The 19970-nt window shown below is 36.7% G+C and overlaps 4 protein-coding genes across 4 annotated transcripts; 1 reads left to right on the top strand and 3 right to left on the bottom strand.

The window, feature by feature from the left end:
- Positions 1-6908: 6908 nt before the first annotated feature.
- On the bottom strand, positions 6909-7590 carry LOC108659134 (uncharacterized). Its single transcript, XM_018111911.2, has 2 exons — positions 7430-7590; positions 6909-7366 (listed from the first exon to the last, which is right to left on the bottom strand). Exons 1-2 carry the CDS (start codon positions 7517-7519, stop codon positions 6917-6919), a joined length of 540 nt encoding a protein of 179 aa, XP_017967400.1. The 5' UTR covers positions 7520-7590; the 3' UTR covers positions 6909-6916.
- Positions 7591-9467: 1877 nt separating this feature from the next.
- On the bottom strand, positions 9468-10361 carry Npc2c (Niemann-Pick type C-2c). The gene is made up of 3 exons (XM_018100688.3): positions 10179-10361; positions 10002-10115; positions 9468-9925 (listed from the first exon to the last, which is right to left on the bottom strand). The coding sequence occupies exons 1-3, from the start codon at positions 10264-10266 to the stop codon at positions 9639-9641; spliced, it is 489 nt and encodes a 162-aa protein (XP_017956177.1). The 5' UTR covers positions 10267-10361; the 3' UTR covers positions 9468-9638.
- A 6337-nt stretch (positions 10362-16698) lies between these two features.
- Npc2d (Niemann-Pick type C-2d) lies at positions 16699-17345 on the top strand. Its single transcript, XM_018101745.3, has 2 exons — positions 16699-16846; positions 16920-17345. The coding sequence occupies exons 1-2, from the start codon at positions 16744-16746 to the stop codon at positions 17342-17344; spliced, it is 528 nt and encodes a 175-aa protein (XP_017957234.1). The 5' UTR covers positions 16699-16743; the 3' UTR covers position 17345.
- A 1038-nt stretch (positions 17346-18383) lies between these two features.
- On the bottom strand, positions 18384-19879 carry Npc2e (Niemann-Pick type C-2e). The gene is made up of 3 exons (XM_018100515.3): positions 19706-19879; positions 18884-18991; positions 18384-18823 (listed from the first exon to the last, which is right to left on the bottom strand). The coding sequence occupies exons 1-3, from the start codon at positions 19773-19775 to the stop codon at positions 18492-18494; spliced, it is 510 nt and encodes a 169-aa protein (XP_017956004.1). The 5' UTR covers positions 19776-19879; the 3' UTR covers positions 18384-18491.
- Positions 19880-19970: the final 91 nt, after the last annotated feature.

The following is a 19970-nucleotide window of genomic DNA, read 5'->3' as shown; positions in this document are numbered from 1 at the left end:
TAATTCGATTTGTAATAATTTATTTATACTGGTATTTATATAATATTGATATTTGATATTGAATTTATTAATAGTATTTGATCAATTCAATTTGACATATTTTGTAGAACTGTAAGTTTGAATAATTTGTTGTTGTTGATTAATTTATGTTAACATATAATTTTTAATAATTTTAATTTTATTTTAATTTTAATTTTAATAATTTTTTATTTTATTTTTTTTTTATGTTTTATTTATTTTTTTTTTTTTTTTTAGATCAATTATTTTCTAGAAAATTTTTAATGAATGCATTTTATTTGTATAGGAACTAAACTAAAATGAAGATTATTTTTGTTTGTCTGAAAAAGTCGAAACCTATAAATGTTTTCTAATAATACATTATTTTTGGTGATTTTTTTGCAAGGAAATCTATAAAAAGCTAAGCTAATATTTTATTTATTTATTTTTTGTTTTTATTGTATATGTATATTATTTAGCTTTAAACTTTATCGAACAATTATACCACGAAAAAATTCAAAATATTTTCTGATACTTCAAAGATTTTGTACATTTACATATAAGAGTAGAACCTTTTAGAATGAAGGACTGAATGTTTACAAAATATGCTACAGTATAGAGAATCCATTTATATATTTAATGCAGATTTTTTAGGCATAAAATAAAATGAATGAATGATTTGAAAAGGTAAAATAAGCTGAGTTTCAGAATTTTGAAAGCTTAAGCGAAGAATCTCAAAACTCCTGAATTCATATTACACCCAACTGATGCACTGACAAATTTTTTAATATTTCAAATATTCTAAAATTCCTTAGTTTTCCTAAGTTTTAAGTTCACCTCTTCATTTCTTATGACTTCACTTATGAGAAGTCTTAAATTCTGAGAACTGTCCTATACAACTAATTCCGAAAATTTTAATTAAAAAAGACACGTTTACGAATAAGTTTAAAAAATGTATATTGGGTTTTTTTATAATTAAATTTATAGTTGTGTCATATATATATTTTCTTTTAAAATATCATATATATACTTGACAAAAGCCTTTTTCAAGTTTGTATAAATTTTAGTTTATTTTGTCACACTTTAAGTTAATTCGTTTTAATTAACATTTAATTACTTTCAAGGAAACACCGTTTGCACTTATGCACTGCGCTATATATGCATATGTATATATGTATATGTAGCATATATAATATATGGAAATCAGCACTTGCAAAATCTGCACACGGTTTGAATTTTACCGTTACACGCAACCTGCTCGTCACACCCGTCGAGCTCAACTGAAGCTTCGTCAGCGCTGCGAGGATATGTGAGTGCCTTGTTTCCTCACCTGTCGCAATGCCAGCGACGAAAATTGGGTTTGCGTCGCGAAGCCAATGAAAGTCCACGGAAAGCCAGGACAAGCGGCAGAAGTAGCTCGCCACCCAACCACCCAGCCAACCACCCACTCGTCCAAGCAGCCAGCAATATGCCCATCTCTCAGGCCCTCTCGCTCGCACACAGCTGTGGAATGCTCGCAAGCTGGCCTTCGATTCGCTCACAGCGCATAACGGGACTCTTCCAACCACCTCGTCCCGCACCTGCTCGCCACAAAGTGTGAAGAGATGCGCATGCGCTGCCACGCCCACACGCATCGGTTGCGAGAGCAATGTGAATATTTGAATTTGCGTTTTGGTTTTGTTTTTTTTTTTCTGCACGCCAGAGGGCGCCACAGCCGCTGGGCATCTGTTGCGCCGCAACGCTCATTGGGCAATGAGCACAGCGGCCACGCCCCCTACAAAAGAGCCAAAGGATTTGTCGCACAGCATGAACGGAATTTCATTGAATTGCAAATGAAGAATTTCAATGCAATGCATTGGAGTTTCTAACGTCTGGCTAGGGGCAGGGAGGCAAAAGCTGGAGAGAGAGAGGAGGGGAGCGGGAGATTGGTATTGAATGTGGGAAAGCAGAAGCTTGTGTCCTAGCCGGAAACGCGATTTTGCTGTTGCTCACATTTTCCTTACTCTGACCGTCAGGCTTGTGCAGACATTTTAAGAGCCAAAGGATTATTTTGGTGGGTCTCCTTCTACATTTTTTGTGATTTCGTTGTACATTTTTTGTTGTCATCTTTTTAATGCCACTTCCTGCGCATGTGGGCAATGCAATTCCAAAATGGCGTCAGTCCCGCTGTCCCTTAAAGCTGCTTTAAAGTTGACGGATCGAAAAGAAAGAAGAGGAAAAATACCAAAACTTCATTAAACGCAGTTATCTGCTGCACGAAAACAAGGACGTCTAATGAACAGGAATGTAATTACGAGCATTTTGTGTCAGCTCATAACCAAATTAAGAGGTCGCGTTCCCTGGAAAGAAAAAATTAAAAACCTGAGCTAGTTGCATGAGAATGACTAATAGATATTCTATATGTGTCAAAGAGTATTACAACTACTCATTTGAATTCGACTATAAATGTCGACAGTTGAGTCACATATTCATAGCCATATTTATCCTCTATCTTATATACTCTTGTACCCTTAGTTAAGCTTCCACTTTTGGATAATTCTGATTTTGGATAATTATTTATACCTGAGCTGTACCTTCTCTCTAGTAAATAAAAATAAATATTTTTTTTTGCGTGTTTGATGTTAAAGATCTTACAGTTTCTATACTCGGATTATTTTGCAAATACAATATCTCTTGAAGTCAAGATCTTTTCTAAATATGTCTAATATTTTTAATACATGTAGTCTATTATGGAATCATTTATGTAAATTTCTTCTAATATTACATATACTGAATTATACTCGACAGTTGACAGTTATATACCATATTTTGCCATACATTTATTACAGTTAAATAATATCTTAAACAAAATTCGTTATACGCATCATTCTAATCAATCTCAGAGTTAATACACCCATTAAAAACTTTTCTTTAAACAGGGTATATGAGTAAAAAATCTGAAGAAAAGTTAACTAATAACTTTTCAGCTCTTTTAACATTTTTTCACCTCTCAGCATTATTATTATTATGAATTTTTTTTATTTTCTTCTTAGCCAGGTCAACAACGAGCTACACTTTGTGGTTTCCTTTGGCAACGGCAAATTGTGAGCTGCTCAATGAAGGAACCCAGTCGCGTTGTCTCATTAAAATATCTGCGGCCTTTGTAGGAAGCTCTAGACGAGGAGCAGACTCTGGTCTTGCCTTGACTTGTGGCTGCTGCTCAAACAGCGGGATGCTGCACTCTAATTAGCCTTGGTAGTACAATTTTTCACTCATTTGCATGCCGTCAGCGGCGTTGATTTTGTGAGGCTAATTGCCCAGGTTGGCGTCGCGCTCTGCTCGCATGGCTCAAGGTGTCAAATTACACCGCACAGCTATCAAAACCACAACTAAAGCTCTGTGCCCAGCCCTCGTGCCACCCTTAGCCCAGGGGAGGTTTGCGGCTTGTACCTCTCTCTCTCTCTCTCTCTCTCTCTCTCTCACTTTTCTGCTAGATATCTATTTACACAGAGTGAGGGTGGGTAATGGGCTCTTAATTAGGCTCATATAGGATATTGTGGCAAACACATTTACGATATGTTTATTTGCGGCAGATCGTTCAGATTCGCGGATTAGCTAAGCATGGATAGGCAAGAGCGGGGGGCTTTTCTGGTTCATTGGATTGCGTATCTGATCGAGAATGATTCGATTTTATATATGCCCTGATTTTATTACCAATAAGATATCAATATCAAATCTATCCATTTGACATCTATTATTGGTTGTTGGCAAATTTTTTTTAGCAAGAGGATTAGATGTTTTAGAAGTTCTTATAAAAAATCAGTTAGACTTGCTAAAAATTAAATTATTTTTACTTGAATATTAACTAAATTATAATATCTAAAGCTCCTTAGTTATCTTGGCTAACTGTTATTAAAAAACTTTGAATCGTTTCTCTTTATCTTTATATTTAAAAAGAAAACCTTATAATCTCTTCTCTTTAAGATTTCAACTCTCTGCGAGCGTCGCTGCTGGCTCCTCCGGACATGACAGACTTCCTGTGGGGCAGGTGGAGAACAAAACGATATTGCCAGACGCAGCTGAATCGCTGGCATTTTGCCACGTTTGGGCAACGCTTGATGACCTTTAATGGAGGCGCAAACTTAATTGTTGCACTCGAGTTTTAGTTTTTGTTGGGTTTTGTTTTGTCCTCGTCCGGGGGCTAGTTTTAATTAGAGTCGCATGGAAGTATGCCCCGAGGCTGGTGCAATTCTTATGCAAATGCGTTTAATTACAAAACTGTGAAACTGAATTACGCAACATTGCGTTATTTTAGTGAATTACTTGCGAGTGGAGTTCGTGTGTTTAATTGGCGAACTCAACGCCTTTTTAATTGCGAATCCCTCTTGAGGCCAAGGCGCCGACAAACCAACAGACTTCAAATTGCTAACCGACGCCAGTCCGTCAGACAGCCACTCAGTCTTAGCCAGGCTAACGAATTTCCATTTGAATTCTTATTTTTATGCTGCTTCAAATTGAATTTCAAGTCGACTTTGTAGCCAGCAAAATCGATTTTGATTGATTCAATTTGTGTGCCGTGTGATAGCATGTCACAGATGCGATACATGGTATGTATGTATGTGCATGAGACAGGAGAGCGTATACAGTGGATGCAGTGCCATGGAAGTACCTATAAAATGAAAGTCAAGTAGAATTTATATATTTCAGTAGATGAATAAAGTTTGAATAATGCAGTGGATGTAGTAGAACTAGAGGTAAATCGAGAGACAAGGAGAGCGTCTTTGAGATCCCTATTCTTATGCCCAATAAATCATATTTCAAGCTCAGATCTCTTATAGGTAATCAACTGTATGAAAAGAAGACATGTCAATAATGCACACCCATTACAAGTTTACTTCACCTTAAGCCGCTTGACCACCCTCCGCACAAATCTTGCCTAAGAGATTCGACTAGTTATTGGCACCCAAATTGTTAGTCCGTTCCCATTCCCATAGCCATTCTCGCCTACTAAGCTATTCCAAGGCTTAGGTTAAGGAAAATTGAAAAAGCAAAAGCTTAAACGCACTCGCGCCCCCCTCATTGAGAGTAATAGAAAAATGTTTATAGATAAAAAGGCGACAAATTGAATTTGCAAAGGTCAGACGTAAGTGTGACACTTGATAGCAGGCATTCGCACTTCACGCAGGACACGCAGGTCCTTGCCGGAATTCCATTCGAATTTCCATTTGCTAGATATTCGCATTTTTCTTTTTCGCAAATTGAATTTGCGAAATGATTTGATTGTGCATTAAAAAAGTCTTCGCAACAGGGTGCGACCCGAGCTGCCACCCCTTTATATACTTTTATATCTATTATGAAAGAGGCCAAGGTAAACCGCATTAGGGATTTTAATTAACTGCCAAAATGGTTCTCTATACATACATATATACCTTTATACAAATATATCCATTAAAGTATCGAATTTCACAAAACTAAAAACGTTTTTTACACCCAACTGCCGGAGCTTAATGGGTTGGAAGGACTTTACTGACTTAAGCATAACGGGTCAGTGGCAGCGCAAGACCTTGATACGTTGTTAGCATGCCATTTTTTACTTTGATTCTAGATTAACCAGAAAATGATGAGTATGTGGTGTTTATATGAAGGCTTAATTTAAATACATTGTTGTATTGCTGGGATTTATGTGAAGCTCGTTTTCGTTGTCATTTGTTTTTTATCCCTAGGTATCGATAAGAATCGATTAATTTAAATTAAAACTTCTATCAATCATAATTCAATATAATTTGTATTTGAAACTAATTTATTAATTTGATCAGAAAACCTATGCTCTATATTCAGTTACTTAAATTACCTAAAAACTAGCGCAGTCGGAGTGGGCTTCCTCCCCCATTGATGGGGCATTGAACATATTGTTTTTCTATTAATTATAGACAAATGACATAAGAAAATTGCAGTAACAATGCGCACATATGGCTTCCACTCTACTTAGCGAGGGAAAACCGCAAAAGTCCCGCGGGAAATGCAAAAAGCAGCAGCAGTGAAAGCAACAGCAACAGCAGCAGCAACAGGAGCTGGCATAGCACGCGATAGTCAAAAGATAATCACAATAATCGGACGCTGCACTCGGTCGCTTTAAACGATTTTCAATATGTCAAGGGAAAAGCATTTCACGTATGACGCACAATGGAAAATTCGATGGGCAAACAATATCGAAGCTAGTCGAAGCCAACAATCGGCTTAGAGTGCACGCTGTGGGGGGTTGACCTACGCCAGCCCAGACCCGAGGGTGAGCGCGCCTGTGTCCTTGCTGTAATTACGTATCCTTTGTTCGCTGCCTCGCATGTGCATGTGCGCCAAGGTAGTAGGGAATCAAGCGGGGCAGGGCGTAAGGCAAGTGTCTCCACAAGAGAAAGAGTATTCTTGCTGCTAGAACTATGTTAGGTGTCAAAAATATGCTTAAGAAATTTCGCTTTAAAACCTTTATCTATTGAATTTTTCTTTGAGTTGCATTTTACATACATTTTCTTAATAATTATACGACATTTATATAACTATTTGTGTATATCATTGAAGAGCTCGACATAGGCATATATATTTATCGAAGATATAACATACATATGTTCATATGGAATTGCTTGGTATGTCGAGCTCCCATCATTTATTAAATATTTTTTATTAATCCACAAAGTAAGCCTATATCATAGGATAAGAGCATTGTATGCTTAGTGGAACATAGCTCCTATTAAAATATGCTATTTAAAGATTTTCAAAATAGAAAACCGAAATATATCAACTAAAGCAGTAATTAAAGACAAAAAATAAAAACATATTAGATAAAAACTTTACGAAACGTCATCGTGCTTTACATAAAGAGCTGAATAGGACTTTTATATTCAATTAAATTATTTTCGATTGTTACAAAACTTAATTTGCTCAAATTTTATATTACTTTCGTGGTGATTTGCAGAGCAAATATTTTGGGTATATCACTAGTGACTTCGACAATTTCGGCGAAGAACTTGTAAGTACCTTTGCGCACACTGTGCTCGTTGACTATATTCAACACGCCTATATTCTTAATGCTATAGTTGCCCACCTGCACGGGGCATTCCAAAACCTGGCTGAAATGTATGGTGTTCATGAAGAAGCGACGGAAATCGGGATCATTGAGGAACGCACAAAAATCCATGTGACGTAAATTGATGACCTTGATGAAATCATTGCTACCTTCGCGCTTCACTCGCAAGTTAATATTCATAATGAGATAGTTGCTGCCCAGCTTCCGGTCCAGTTTGACAAAGACATCGAAGTGTTTGCGATCCTCGTGTATATGGCCAAAGGCCTTCATGAAGTGCTTGTCGGCATGAACTCGAATGCGTTCGAAATACAACTAATTGAAATTAAATATTTTAGCCGATAGCTCTATGATTTTGATATATTTTAATGATTTTACCTGTGAGTCACTTTGTTCCTCGGATGAATTGTTCAAGTATTGCGTGTGGACTAAAGCGCAAAGCCCCAATAGAATGAGCAGACGTTCCATAACGAAATGATATCATATTCAGTCTGCATGAAATTATAAACGAAAAATATAATATTACTAAATGGAGCTAATTTAATTTGTAGTTGAAGTTTGCATGAGCTAAAAATACCCTGTATGTAATGTGTGGATGAGCTAGTAGAAATGAGATTTGAAAAATTATATTCTACTAAACCTGAATAATGCACCCTTCAATTTTTTAGTATCTGTACGACTATACAAATAATACATTTCTTACCGTTTTAGTTTCAAATATTATTCGCAATATTTAAAAAACTTCCAATTTTTAGTATCATATGTTAAATATTATTTGTATATATTTAATTTTTTTTTGATTTTGTAAAGTTAAGCCCCAGCCTAATTCTATTTCATAATTATATTCTATTCAGCTTACTACTTAATTATATTTCTTCATCTTTACAGTTTTTCAAACTTTGTAGAATTTTAAGGTAATTTAAACTTCCAGCTCGACATGCTTTATCGTGTTACATTTTATTAAGTGCGGAAGTTTTCTAACATAGTTTATAAGTAATTTATATATACTTGACAACATATAAATATACAGGTTCTATATATATATATAGTGGGTGCTCCTATGTCACCACTTAGTCGACGTCTCAATTAGCTAACCGACGGATATGTGCGCAATCAGGGCTTATTCATTAAGCGAAACAAGAAACAAACGACTCTGGGACATAGCTCGTAAAATATATGCACTATATATATATATAGTATATATATACACTATATATCGTATATATATTTAGTCAGTCAGGAAGCAGCAAAGTGTTGAAAAGCCAATTAGCGTTGCTTTTGCCAAATGACAGGAAGGAAGCCATAACCACAGCAGCGACTGCAGCCACAGTGGCTGGATGTGGATGTGTTGATAGGACTGTGAATGTGGATGTACGTGCATTTGTGGAAATGGCAACTGTTTGGAATGAAAAGTTGTAAATTTATGAAAAACCGCACGCAGCGTCAACACCTCGATAAGCCAACGCGTACGAGCGTAAACACTCACTTAGTCAGTCAGTCAGTCAGTTAGGCATTGCCAACTGTAGAGATGAGAGTTTGACAACGTTTTCCAACACTATGAAAACATTCTTCAAATTTTGATTATACCTAAGCCGTGAGTATTTAAATCAGACTTAGACATTCTGAACTATAGAAAAGACCTCAAGCTTATTTGATTATAGTACTTGTATGAAAGTGAAGGCAGTAATAAGAATCTGGGCTTAACAATCAGGTACAGGTCGGCTGCATAGTAGTTAGCCCAATCAACTATAACACTTTATACTGAGCCGATTGTCGCACTTCGAAAGGGTTTCTATCATTTCTTCCTTAACATTCGTATCTAAAAATATTTAACAAACTTTGTAACTATCGCAGAAACTAAGAGCTATAAATCTTATAACTTTTATGTACCTTAAGTCTTAACTGTTTAGATTCATTAGCCCCATATATAATAATGTTGTTAAATATAAATATTGTTAAATATAAAATGTAAAAATGTTTATCAAGGGCTGGACAGCCAGGATAGTATGTAGAAAACGACCAGCAATCTAGTTAGAGTCAGCGAAAACTAGAGTATGTATATAGTCAGTAGAAATAGGGCACTTTTAATTTCTAAAATTCCATTTTGTAATCACAAATGCGGCTTGAAATGCCGAGCATTCTCGTGTCACGCACGCAAACAGCGCCAAATGCCCAACTCTGAGCAGGTGTTGTGTAATTTTCTGCGTCATTTAATTAAGTCGATTCACTGGGTGGGTGGCAGAGAGAGAGAGAGAGAGGGAGAGAGAGAGAGAGAGTGAGAGAAAGGCACTGAATAGGAGGAGGAGTATTGGGGAACTTATGTTGCGTAACTGTCGATTGGACTTAGGCCACTTATAGTCTATCCACCAGTCCGCCTGTCTGTTTCATATGTGTGGTAATTAACTAACATGTGCTGTTAAATGATTAATAATGTTTTGGCTTAATTATTTATTCATAATCTCTAATAGTGCCGCCGGCAAGAGCAGCTTATATGTTAGCAGCTTAGTTGCGATTAATAGCAAACATTGATACAATGTTTCATAAACAATACGATTAACATTAACAACTAGAGCATAAGTTAATTAGCCTAGGCTTTGCGCACACGCGTATCGGTCATAAAGCAGGCGACCACCTCATTGTCCCGCTCCGAATCGTACAGCGTCACCTGCAGGCGGGTGGGCACCTCTGGCTGATTGCTGGCCACGGGCAGCCGGAGGCGATAGGTGACATCCTCGCCAGTGTCCAGAGGGCAGTAGGCGCCGTGCAACAGATTCTGGCAGACATTGCTGCGCTGGGCGTCCAGCTCAAAGGGTATGGTAACGCCTAGCGAGGTCAAATGCACTTTGGCCGTCAGCTGATGCATGCCATTGCGAGCTGTCGATAAAGGCATAAATGTCATCAATCAGATACCTTTGTTTATATATTTCAATAGGTTCTGCTTTATACTCACTGGCTACGAACTGTATGGCTATGCTGGAGTCTTGACCCTTGAGCAAATCACAGGGTAACGCATTGCAGTCATTTATTTGCACCATCAGCGGCAGCGGACTCTTGTTATTGGCGCCTATATTGGAATACCCCCAAATGAGCAAATGATTTATACAAAATTGCATTCTAATTTACTCACATTCTCTGATGGGCGTATCGGCGCTTGTGAATGTCAGCATTAGTCCAAAGATCAGGCAGGTATATAGGAAAACTTGACTGGCAGACATCTTGTATTTGTATATTTTTTATGGAGCTCTCTTTGCGAGTATTTTAACTGAAGGTGTAAATCCAAAGCTGTTTTGACTTGTTTTGTCCATTGTGGTGCGATCGCTGCCTTTTATATAAATGGGAACTGCCTCAGTTCAGTCGCACTTGCTGCCAAATCTAATCGGCACAGTAATTCGACCATTTATTGTACCATCGCCATCGCCATGTAGGAAGCTATCAAAAGTAGGTCTGGCTAATCTATTGGCGAAAGACGTTTAATTGTTGGTCTGCGATTTAAATAAACATTCAATGAAATCAAAAGTTTTTTATGTAATTGTTACTTGTTGAAGTTGGGAAGGAATTCATATAAGTTTTACGTATTTAGCTATATATAAATATAGCTAATAAGGATAATTATATATAATAAAAAGAAATATATTGTGTGTATTGGATTTTCTCACTAATTTAAGTCAGGTTACTCTCTCTGGCCAGTATAATTAAAGTTCTATGGTTGCATGAAAAACGTATGTAATATGAAACATGAATTTAGTATATGTAAATAAAGCTACCAAATTGAAGTCTCAGCAATAGCATTTAATTGCTGATCTTCACTTAATTAAATATTATTTCAATCACTTTTCTAAAAAGTTTTGACTGGAATGAAAAATATGCTTAATAGACCATAGATCCATATATAATAGACCATAGATCAAATATAACGCTAAATAGGTTAATTTAATTATTTTATGGTATCTTGAAATAGATTTATGTACTTAACATTTTATAGACATACTTTAGGGGAATCTTAATAGCTGAGTATGATTCATAATGCAGCTCTTGAGAGACTCAATAGACTCTGTTATGACTCAGAGTAGTTACCTCTCGATATCGTGTTTGTTTTCGCGTGCCTTACCGAGTGCACTTACACCGCCAAAACACATTTAAGTACCCTTGGAGATACGGCCAGTGCAGGTGAACTGAACCGCCAGGTGACAGATAACCGAACACCTGTTGATGTCCGATCGCTAGAGGTACAGGCGAACGTGTCGTTATAGCGTATCAATCGATGGCGTTAATAAAATTAGCAAGCGATTAGCGAAAATAGCAAACGGTAAGAGAAACACGGTTTATGTTGCATATTTTCAGGCAACAAGAAATCTACCCTTGCTGACAGACAGAGAGAGATAGGGAGAGAGAGGTATTTATATAGAGGGGAATATTTGCCTGCCTGTATATATATGTATTTGTATTTGCTCGTCACATTAACATCAATTTATATGCATAGGCAATTTGAAGCAAGTTTTATACAATTTCTTACACCCACTTGACTTTACAAGTAGCACCACCAGCAGACGCAACAGGAGCAACAGGATTACCAGAATGTCAAGGGGTGAACTCTGCGAAGCACTTCTTATCCAAATTTCATCAATATTCTCATATTTTGTGTTTTAAATTTCAACTGTTTTATATGCAAATTAGCTAAGCGATTTTCCACAGATTGCGAGTAACTTGATTTTGTTCTTGTCGTTCTCGTTGGTGTTGTAATTCTTCTTCTTTTTTTTTGTGAAAATTGATTTTTAAATGTTTACGTCGAGCTTATTAAAATGCCTAAATGATTGGCTTCCCTTGCACATTGAAGTGCTTAAGCTCAAGCTAATATTTTAATTTGCATTTGCGTCATTTTGTATGATTTGTTACGCTTCTGTTAATATTTTGACAGCAATGTAGAGCTGTTACTGGGATTTTGTAAGGTTATGTTGATAGTTTTCGCCTTACAAAATTATTAAAACTTAATAAATTCTTCAAGTTGCAAATTTATGAATAAAAATCCCATGGAAAATCGGTTTGAAGCTTCTAAGAAATTTGAAATTAACAACTGTATTATTTTGCTCTTATAAATTATGCATTTGAACCAACTGAAGTGCATATTCAACAGAATCGCATGCAGAACTACAAATGCTTCAACACTAAGTTGTAAAATGCCGAAAAAATATAAAAATGGAGCCAAGTTTCAACTAAAATTATAGAGCAGCAAAAGCCCAGCCACTTGAATAATATGCAAAACTTTCATAGTGCAATGTTCTACTCGTTCAAGAATAGTTGAAGGGTATATATGTATGCTAAATCTATTAACTATATATTTAGGGTATAAATGCGCTATCAAGAATATAATATATTTTATGTGTCATCATTTCTCAAGACAAGGCCTTAACTCTTTTTCAACTAAATTCTCAAATCAAAGCTCTTGCGCTCTAAAATTTGTAATAAATTTCTTTAAATATATTTAAATAAACAAACGAGTATTAAATAGTCAGTATTCTATTCAACTCCAACGCCTTTACTGGTTAATTATGCATGACTGCATTTTAAATACACAAAGAGAGTGAAGAAGGGAGCGGGAGTGAGACTTCCACATATTTATGCAAAATAGAGTAATATTTTTGCAAGCAAATGTTTCAACGTATTTGAGTCCAGCAAAATGGAGAAGGTACGAAGGAAGGCAAGTCAAATGGGGGTCTACATTAAATGCCAACACGTAAGCCGTGTGCCAAAGGTAAATTGCTCGACAGCAAACTTGTCGAAACGCATGTTCTCTTGATTTCGGGAAACATGAATTTTGCATTCATTTAATTATAGCGCCCCAATCAACAGCCAGGTAGCCAGGCAGCTTGATAGCTGGCGAAATTAATTAGAGCTCTTGGCTTGAAAGAGGAGAAAAAAGAAATGTTTAATAATTTTTGCATGACAGCCTATGCAAATTACTGCTGAAATATATCAAAGTGCGCGCCAGGGCGGAAAACTATGCAAAGGGACGCAGCTGGAAATTGCAAGTGAAAAGAAAATGCTGCTCAAGGGCAGTTGGTCAGCTGACCAGAAGGCAATAGAATGCTTCAGCATGGAAAGTAATCGACTGCGAGATAGCCTATATAATCAATATATACAATCGGTAGTAATACAATCGATATTTATCGATATATGAAATATATAAATAGATATATCAAGATATTTTGTTTCAATACAAAGGAACTGGAAAATATAGAACATGCTAAAAAAAACTTTATACTATCTTCTACCTGTTACATACCTATGCTTGCTCCCAATATACCCTTCTCTCAACATTTTTAATATTTACACGGTTTCTGGAAATGAAAACCTCAAAAAACTGGTTTTGGTACATTGTTAAAATACAAACAGTTGAATGCACTCGTCAGCCAGGGCAAACTATGACAAACTATAATGGAGAATACAGTGAATCCATCTGGGGGTAGTTTGATTGCATAAGAAGGGTTGCTCGTGCCTCAATTAGCACACCTGTTGACAGGGTGACTGTGCAGTGACAACTGGGCGTGTTGAAGGAAGCATTCCTCTATTAATTGACAGCACACGACCGAATCATCAAATATGCCTATAAAATTTAATGAAAAATTAACAGCAACAGAAATCAAATTGTCGCCTAATTGAGACACAATGCAACCAACTTGCAGCTATTAAATTACGTGTAAACAAAAGTCGCATTGGGAATGCCCTGATTGAGGCCCAAAAGGTCATAGGCAGGTGAGGTGAGGTGACCGGAGCTCCGCTGCGGACAGTCTGTACTCCGGCCAGGGGCTTGGCGTGACAAATTGCCGGGCTCGAATGTTGGCATTCGACGTTGTCAGCTTTGATTTGACAAATTAATTGAGTTCCTGGCTACAGGCAGAGTCAAACATGCCAGCTTAAATACAATTTTACCAAAATATACCGAATAGAGTGTGACATATTTGTAACTGTGTTTGTATCCGCAGGGGAAACTGAATCAGTAGCTGCTGTATCTGTATCTGTATCTGTATCTGTATCTGTATCTGTATCTGTATCTGTATCTGTATCTGTATCTGTATCTGTATCTGTATCTGTATCTGTATCGGTATCGGTATCTGTATCTGTATCTGTATCTGTATCTGTATCTGTATCTGTATCTGTATCTGTATCTGTATCTGTATCTGTATCTGTATCTGTATCTGTATCTGTATCTGTATCTGTATCTGTATCTGTATCTGTATCTGTATCTGTATCTGTATCTGTATCTGTATCTGTATCTGTATCTGTATCTGTATCTGTATCTGTATCTGTATCTGTATCTGTATCTGTATCTGTATCTGTATCTGTATCTGTATCTGTATCTGTATCTGTATCTGTATCTGTATCTGTATCTGTATCTGTATCTGTATCTGTATCTGTATCTGTATCTGTATCTGTATCTGTATCTGTATCTGTATCTGTATCTGTATCTGTATCTGTATCTGTATCTGTATCTGTATCTGTATCTGTATCTGTATCTGTATCTGTATCTGTATCTGTATCTGTATCTGTATCTGTATCTGTATCTGTATCTGTATCTGTATCTGTATCTGTATCTGTATCTGTATCTGTATCTGTATCTGTATCTGTATCTGTATCTGTATCTGTATCTGTATCTGTATCTGTATCTGTATCTGTATCTGTATCTGTATCTGTATCTGTATCTGTATCTGTATCTGTATCTGTATCTGTATCTTTATATAGCGCATAAAAGTATGCAGCGAATTATCAAAGATTTTCCCTGTTGCATTCGCTGAATCATTAATCCAAATGACATAAATAACCTAAATAACAGAAAATGAGGATAGAAGACGCATTATCGATTTCAAAAGGCATCACATCAGCTAAGCTCGAGGGAAGCGGATAGTGAAAAGAGCCAGGTAATACTTTGGGGAATATGCAAAAAACAGGAAGAATGCAAAGGGAAGGCATCCAAAAATAAACGAGCAGAAAAGTGCAAACGGAAATGGCAAATGGCAAATGGGGTAAGTAATGCTGAGACTGTGAAAGTATGCCGCCTGGTCGCCCTGCTCAGATTTTCCGGTTCAGATAATTTTATTAGATGGGACTGAAAATAGAAAATCTTGTGTATTGTATGTATGTATATACATACATGCATACAAATATATATGTATTTAAGTACGACAGAAATCAATGCCAGGCGCTTGATGTTAATCAAATATTGCGGTCCCATTCGCAAAATAAGAAGCTAAAAGCCGTGACATACACACACACGCAAACACACACAGGAGAGTACAGCATGAGGACATTTTGTATAGGATTTTGCCATTGCTTTGACATATTAAATAATGCCACAACAATTACAACTGTGCAGTATGTGACATCAAGCAGAAGGCGTCCAGGTGGCAGGGCAGAAGATACGGAAGTGGTCGAGAGCTGGGGACAGGACTACAGATTTCAGCAGCATGTATGCGAAAATCTCATGCTGCGCTGGCCACATGTCAACCCACAGACCCAACCACCACCCGCCGTAGCATTACGAGATTCTTCCAACTTTTTTTTCCTGTTTGCGAAAATATGTTTTTTCCGAGGGCTGTCATTTGAGTTTGTGTATCAGATGCTAAATTAAGAAGGAATTGTGACTGAACGCAGACTAAATCGAGATGATCTAGATCAAATTAGCACGAATGATCTACGAGTTAAGAGGTAAACCAGACAAATTTAATTTCATATTTTATTGTATTGTAGTGTACCAAAGCTACCACAGCTAAAAATTTGTTAGGTTTTTATTCATTGTACAAACTTTATGAGAGCACCTCGCACACTTACCGCTGGCGAATTTTCACCGTACTGCGGAAAAATTATATGTTTCAGCTTACTTTTAGTCGGTTTCGTGTAATTTTTTATTTTTATTTGAAGTTTCATTGACAATGGCTTTGGCTGCAGTACAAATGTGTCTGTTTCTGGGTTTCATTTCATATAAATGGGAATATACACATATATATGTATATATAAATATAAAAATGCTTTGTACATTTATCAGTAAGCTTGGTCGTCTGATTTTGTCTGTTCAAGGATTTATTTCGCACTGGCTTTGTATCCCACGCGGTGCTTGGGACAACAATGTTTCGTGTCATTCGCTGTGCACTTACAAGTACTATTTTAAAATTGGGCTCTTAAGCTGACCAGAGTATTTTAAAAACATATATAATCTATATTGTGCTTTACTTAGAATCTCTATTTTCGTTCTCTGCCCACAGAGAAAATATATAAAAAGCTTTTCAAATCCGAGACACACATTTAAAAATCTTACCCATAAATAATTAATATGCATAGAGTGCGAGTTCAAAAGACATTTTTGAACAATTACATGGCACACAAAATTTGCTCATATGAAAATGCTCTTTTACTGTTTACGTAGAGGTAAACATATACATATATTTAGGTCTTAAAGAAGATTCATTATACTCGACTGAGCAAATTTAGCTACGCAACGATTGGTGTTCCTTTAAACAAAAGTGCTCAAAGGCTGACAAACCAAATTGTTTTGTTCACAAATTCGAAAACGCCTTCGCTTGATAAGATAACCAAGACGATTCACTCACTCACTTCGAGCTCATGTGTTGTGGCTATAAAAACGAAGTCTTTCTAACAAATTGCTAAATATTAATTTAGTTCTTGAAATAAAACAATACGAAATGGAACAGAAGGTGCTAATCAGTCTAAGCTTTTTGCTTGTCGTTTCTTTTCTGAGTGGGATCCAGGCCGACGAGAAATTGCCCGCCACGGAAGTCAAACGCTGTGGGTTACCATTATTACTTACTCTATAATACAAATATAAATTATATTTATAAATAATCGATTCGATTTCTAGGCTCGGGCAATAAACCCTTTCCGCTGGAGGTGCGTGTCGCAGGATGTGTGGTCCCGCCGTGCATCATCATCAAGGGCACAACGCAAATATTTGAGATAGATTTTGCTGTCGACAAGTATATAACGAAGCTGACAACCCTTGTGAAGGCCACCACACTGGGATTTATAACGGTGCCGTACGAGCTGCCCCCAGATGTAGCCGCCGTCTGTCCAAATCTCATGTATGGCGCTTACTGTCCGCTGTATCCCACCGAGGATGTTACCTACATGTTTAAGTTCCCAATTGGTGATTATCCCGAGGTTGGTGTCAAAATTGAAATCTATTTGGTGGATCAGGATCAGGATATAGCCACCTGCTTTGTCTGCGATATCAAAGTAAAGAAGGGCCAAGGCAGCACTCGCTACGAGCTCAACTATCTGAACTAAAGGAATGTTCTACATTAAACTCATTTATATATCGGAATTTTAATACTGTGATAGGTTTTTCTTATTTTTTTAATCGTGAATAAAAGCTTTAAAAATATACTAAAAAAATAAAAAACAATTATTTTCTTTAAGAGTTCTTTGCATCAGGAAAGACATTAAATTGCCATAAAATTAATCACTAAAGATTTAAGTGCATTCGATCATAAAAGTTCGACGCACTCCAACAGTGAATTCAAGTGTATTGAGTCTTAATAAGCGTAACACTAAACATTGATAAGCTAGCGCAGGTGAGGTTCTGTATGATCCTAGCACACCTGTTCGCGCATTGGTTCCCAACCACTGGAATAGAAACGTGAAGGCCGAACAGAGAAATGTACCCAGAGGCTATCAATAGCAAAAGGCGTTGATTGACTGTCGAACTTATCAAAGTACATTTCAAGAGTGAGAATCACCGTACACTGTGCAAAATGTATACCTATTAAAGACAGATTGAAATATTTAATCATTTTAAATAATTTAAGAAATATTTTAATAGTTTATAGAGATAATTTAAAAAGTTGATTTATGTGAAAGAGTTCTTCAACAAAGCCCAGTCTATATACCTCGGTCTATCAAATGAATTTTTCATCTCTCTAAAAATACAGCCTCGCGGAACTACAAATTAGAAGATTTTTAATTATTTAATTTTTAATTAATTAATATTAAAAACGATAGCTCTCACTTCATATATTAATTTAATTTTACTCATCAAAATTTATAGACTCTTATTTCGTTCAGTGTCGTTTTGCACTCAATCAAAATCGTAGCTATTATATCGAGCCCATTCGAGTAGCACCATATGGCCAATTCATGAAGCTTGCTGCCGGTCAATAAATGATTATCAATGCTGATTTTATTAGCATTTGAGCTACCCAGGCAATTAATATTAATTTATAATTCGAGTGCAAATCACAACGTCATCAAGCACACCAAAATTCTTTATCAGGCGAACTGATTAGGCGGTGCACTGGAAGGCGAAACGAAACCATGACGTCGACTGTGGTAAACAAAGTTGAGCATTCGATATTTATTTGAAAAGAATGTGAACATACGACCAAATGGTCAAATCAGTTTGTCCAGAAGTGTCGCGCAGTATAGTACAACAGCTCTATGCAATCAACGTATCGTCAGCGATCGCTTCTAGCTCGAGTCGCGATGATGGGCCTTTGCGGATCTTACAGCTGACAATAAAGCAGCTAATCGGATTGTCATTGGAATCGTTCAGTGTAACAGTGACGTCGGCCGTAATTTCGGGAAATACGGGCTCCACATAAAAATTGAACCTGTACGTAACATCCTCGTCTTTATCAATGGGGCACATGGCTCCATACAACAAATTCATGCACACATTGGATATTTCCTCGGGCAGATCGTATGGCAAATTCATGCCTAATACTCTAGCCTTTACTTCTGCCGTAATGCTCGCAATATTGTTTTTGTCTGTGTAATGGAAAGGAGCTCTATTACTTTGTGTAAAGAATATGGGGAAGTCTTACTTACCACCCAGGAATTGGACGTCCATAATAGCAAATTGACCTTTGTAGACCACACAGGGCGGTTCCGGGCAGTCTTTGATGTCAACGCTAAGTGGAGCTGGTAGATTTTTACCTGTAAGCCAAGAAAAAACATTACGGCTCTTTAGAGTATGCTATAGTTTTTATTGTTCACTGAAAGCTTTGCATTCCTCGTGTGATAAGCGTTATCAAAAGCTAAGTCATATATTGAATTGACAGTTATAGGCATATATATACTTATATTTGCAATATTATATACATTCAGATTTTAATTGGTTTCATTGCATGATTAACGTATTTGTTTATCAGCAACAAAATAAATACCTCCTACTAGATAATTGATTAGAAGACAAAAATGCAAAGTTCGGCGGTATGGCTTTAAGCACATGTACGCTACGGGTTCATGAGCACTGGCCACATTTAATTGTTTGTTATAAACATTTAATAATATTCTAAATATTAATTAGTACAACTCTATGGTATAAAGTGGGGATGTGACTGAAACACTTATTAGTGGTCTTCTGTAGTTAAAAGAAAAGGTCATTTAGTTTTGAAAATACAGTAGAATCCGACTGTAGCGACGCAAAACGGATCATTATACCCAGACGACGCTATAGCCGTATAAGTTTCTCTGGGGACCAAACACTACAAGTGGAGACGTTATAACCAGATTCTACTGTCATTTCATTAAGTGTAGTCTGAACCTAACAAAAATGTTAAATTCTACAAATTGTCAAATGCTTAAACGATTTAGAATAGATAAAATCCTTCAGTGAACATTTGCCCCCATTTTATTTAATTAACTTACATTCTTTGACTGGTGTAGCGCCACAAGTGATGCATAGGTAGGCAAGGGTCAGCAAAGCAACACGAAACATTATGAGAAAAGTGAAAATTGAAAACAAATTATAGTTCGACAAGCTTCTGCAGACTGCACAACACAAAACCACCAGCAGTTGAAAGCAGTGAATGAAACTAGGCACTCAACGGGGGAACATTAAATAGCAAATGTTTGGGACTGATGGTCAAGTTGTGTGAGGTTTATCAAACGCGACGCAGATTGCTATCGATGG

This window comes from Drosophila navojoa, chromosome 2 (assembly GCF_054131105.1).
Source record: "Drosophila navojoa isolate 15081-1374.11 chromosome 2, UAZ_NAV_1.0, whole genome shotgun sequence".
In the NCBI taxonomy this organism is placed as follows: Eukaryota; Metazoa; Arthropoda; class Insecta; order Diptera; family Drosophilidae; genus Drosophila; species Drosophila navojoa.
This window is presented reverse-complemented; position numbering and strand designations above follow the sequence as displayed.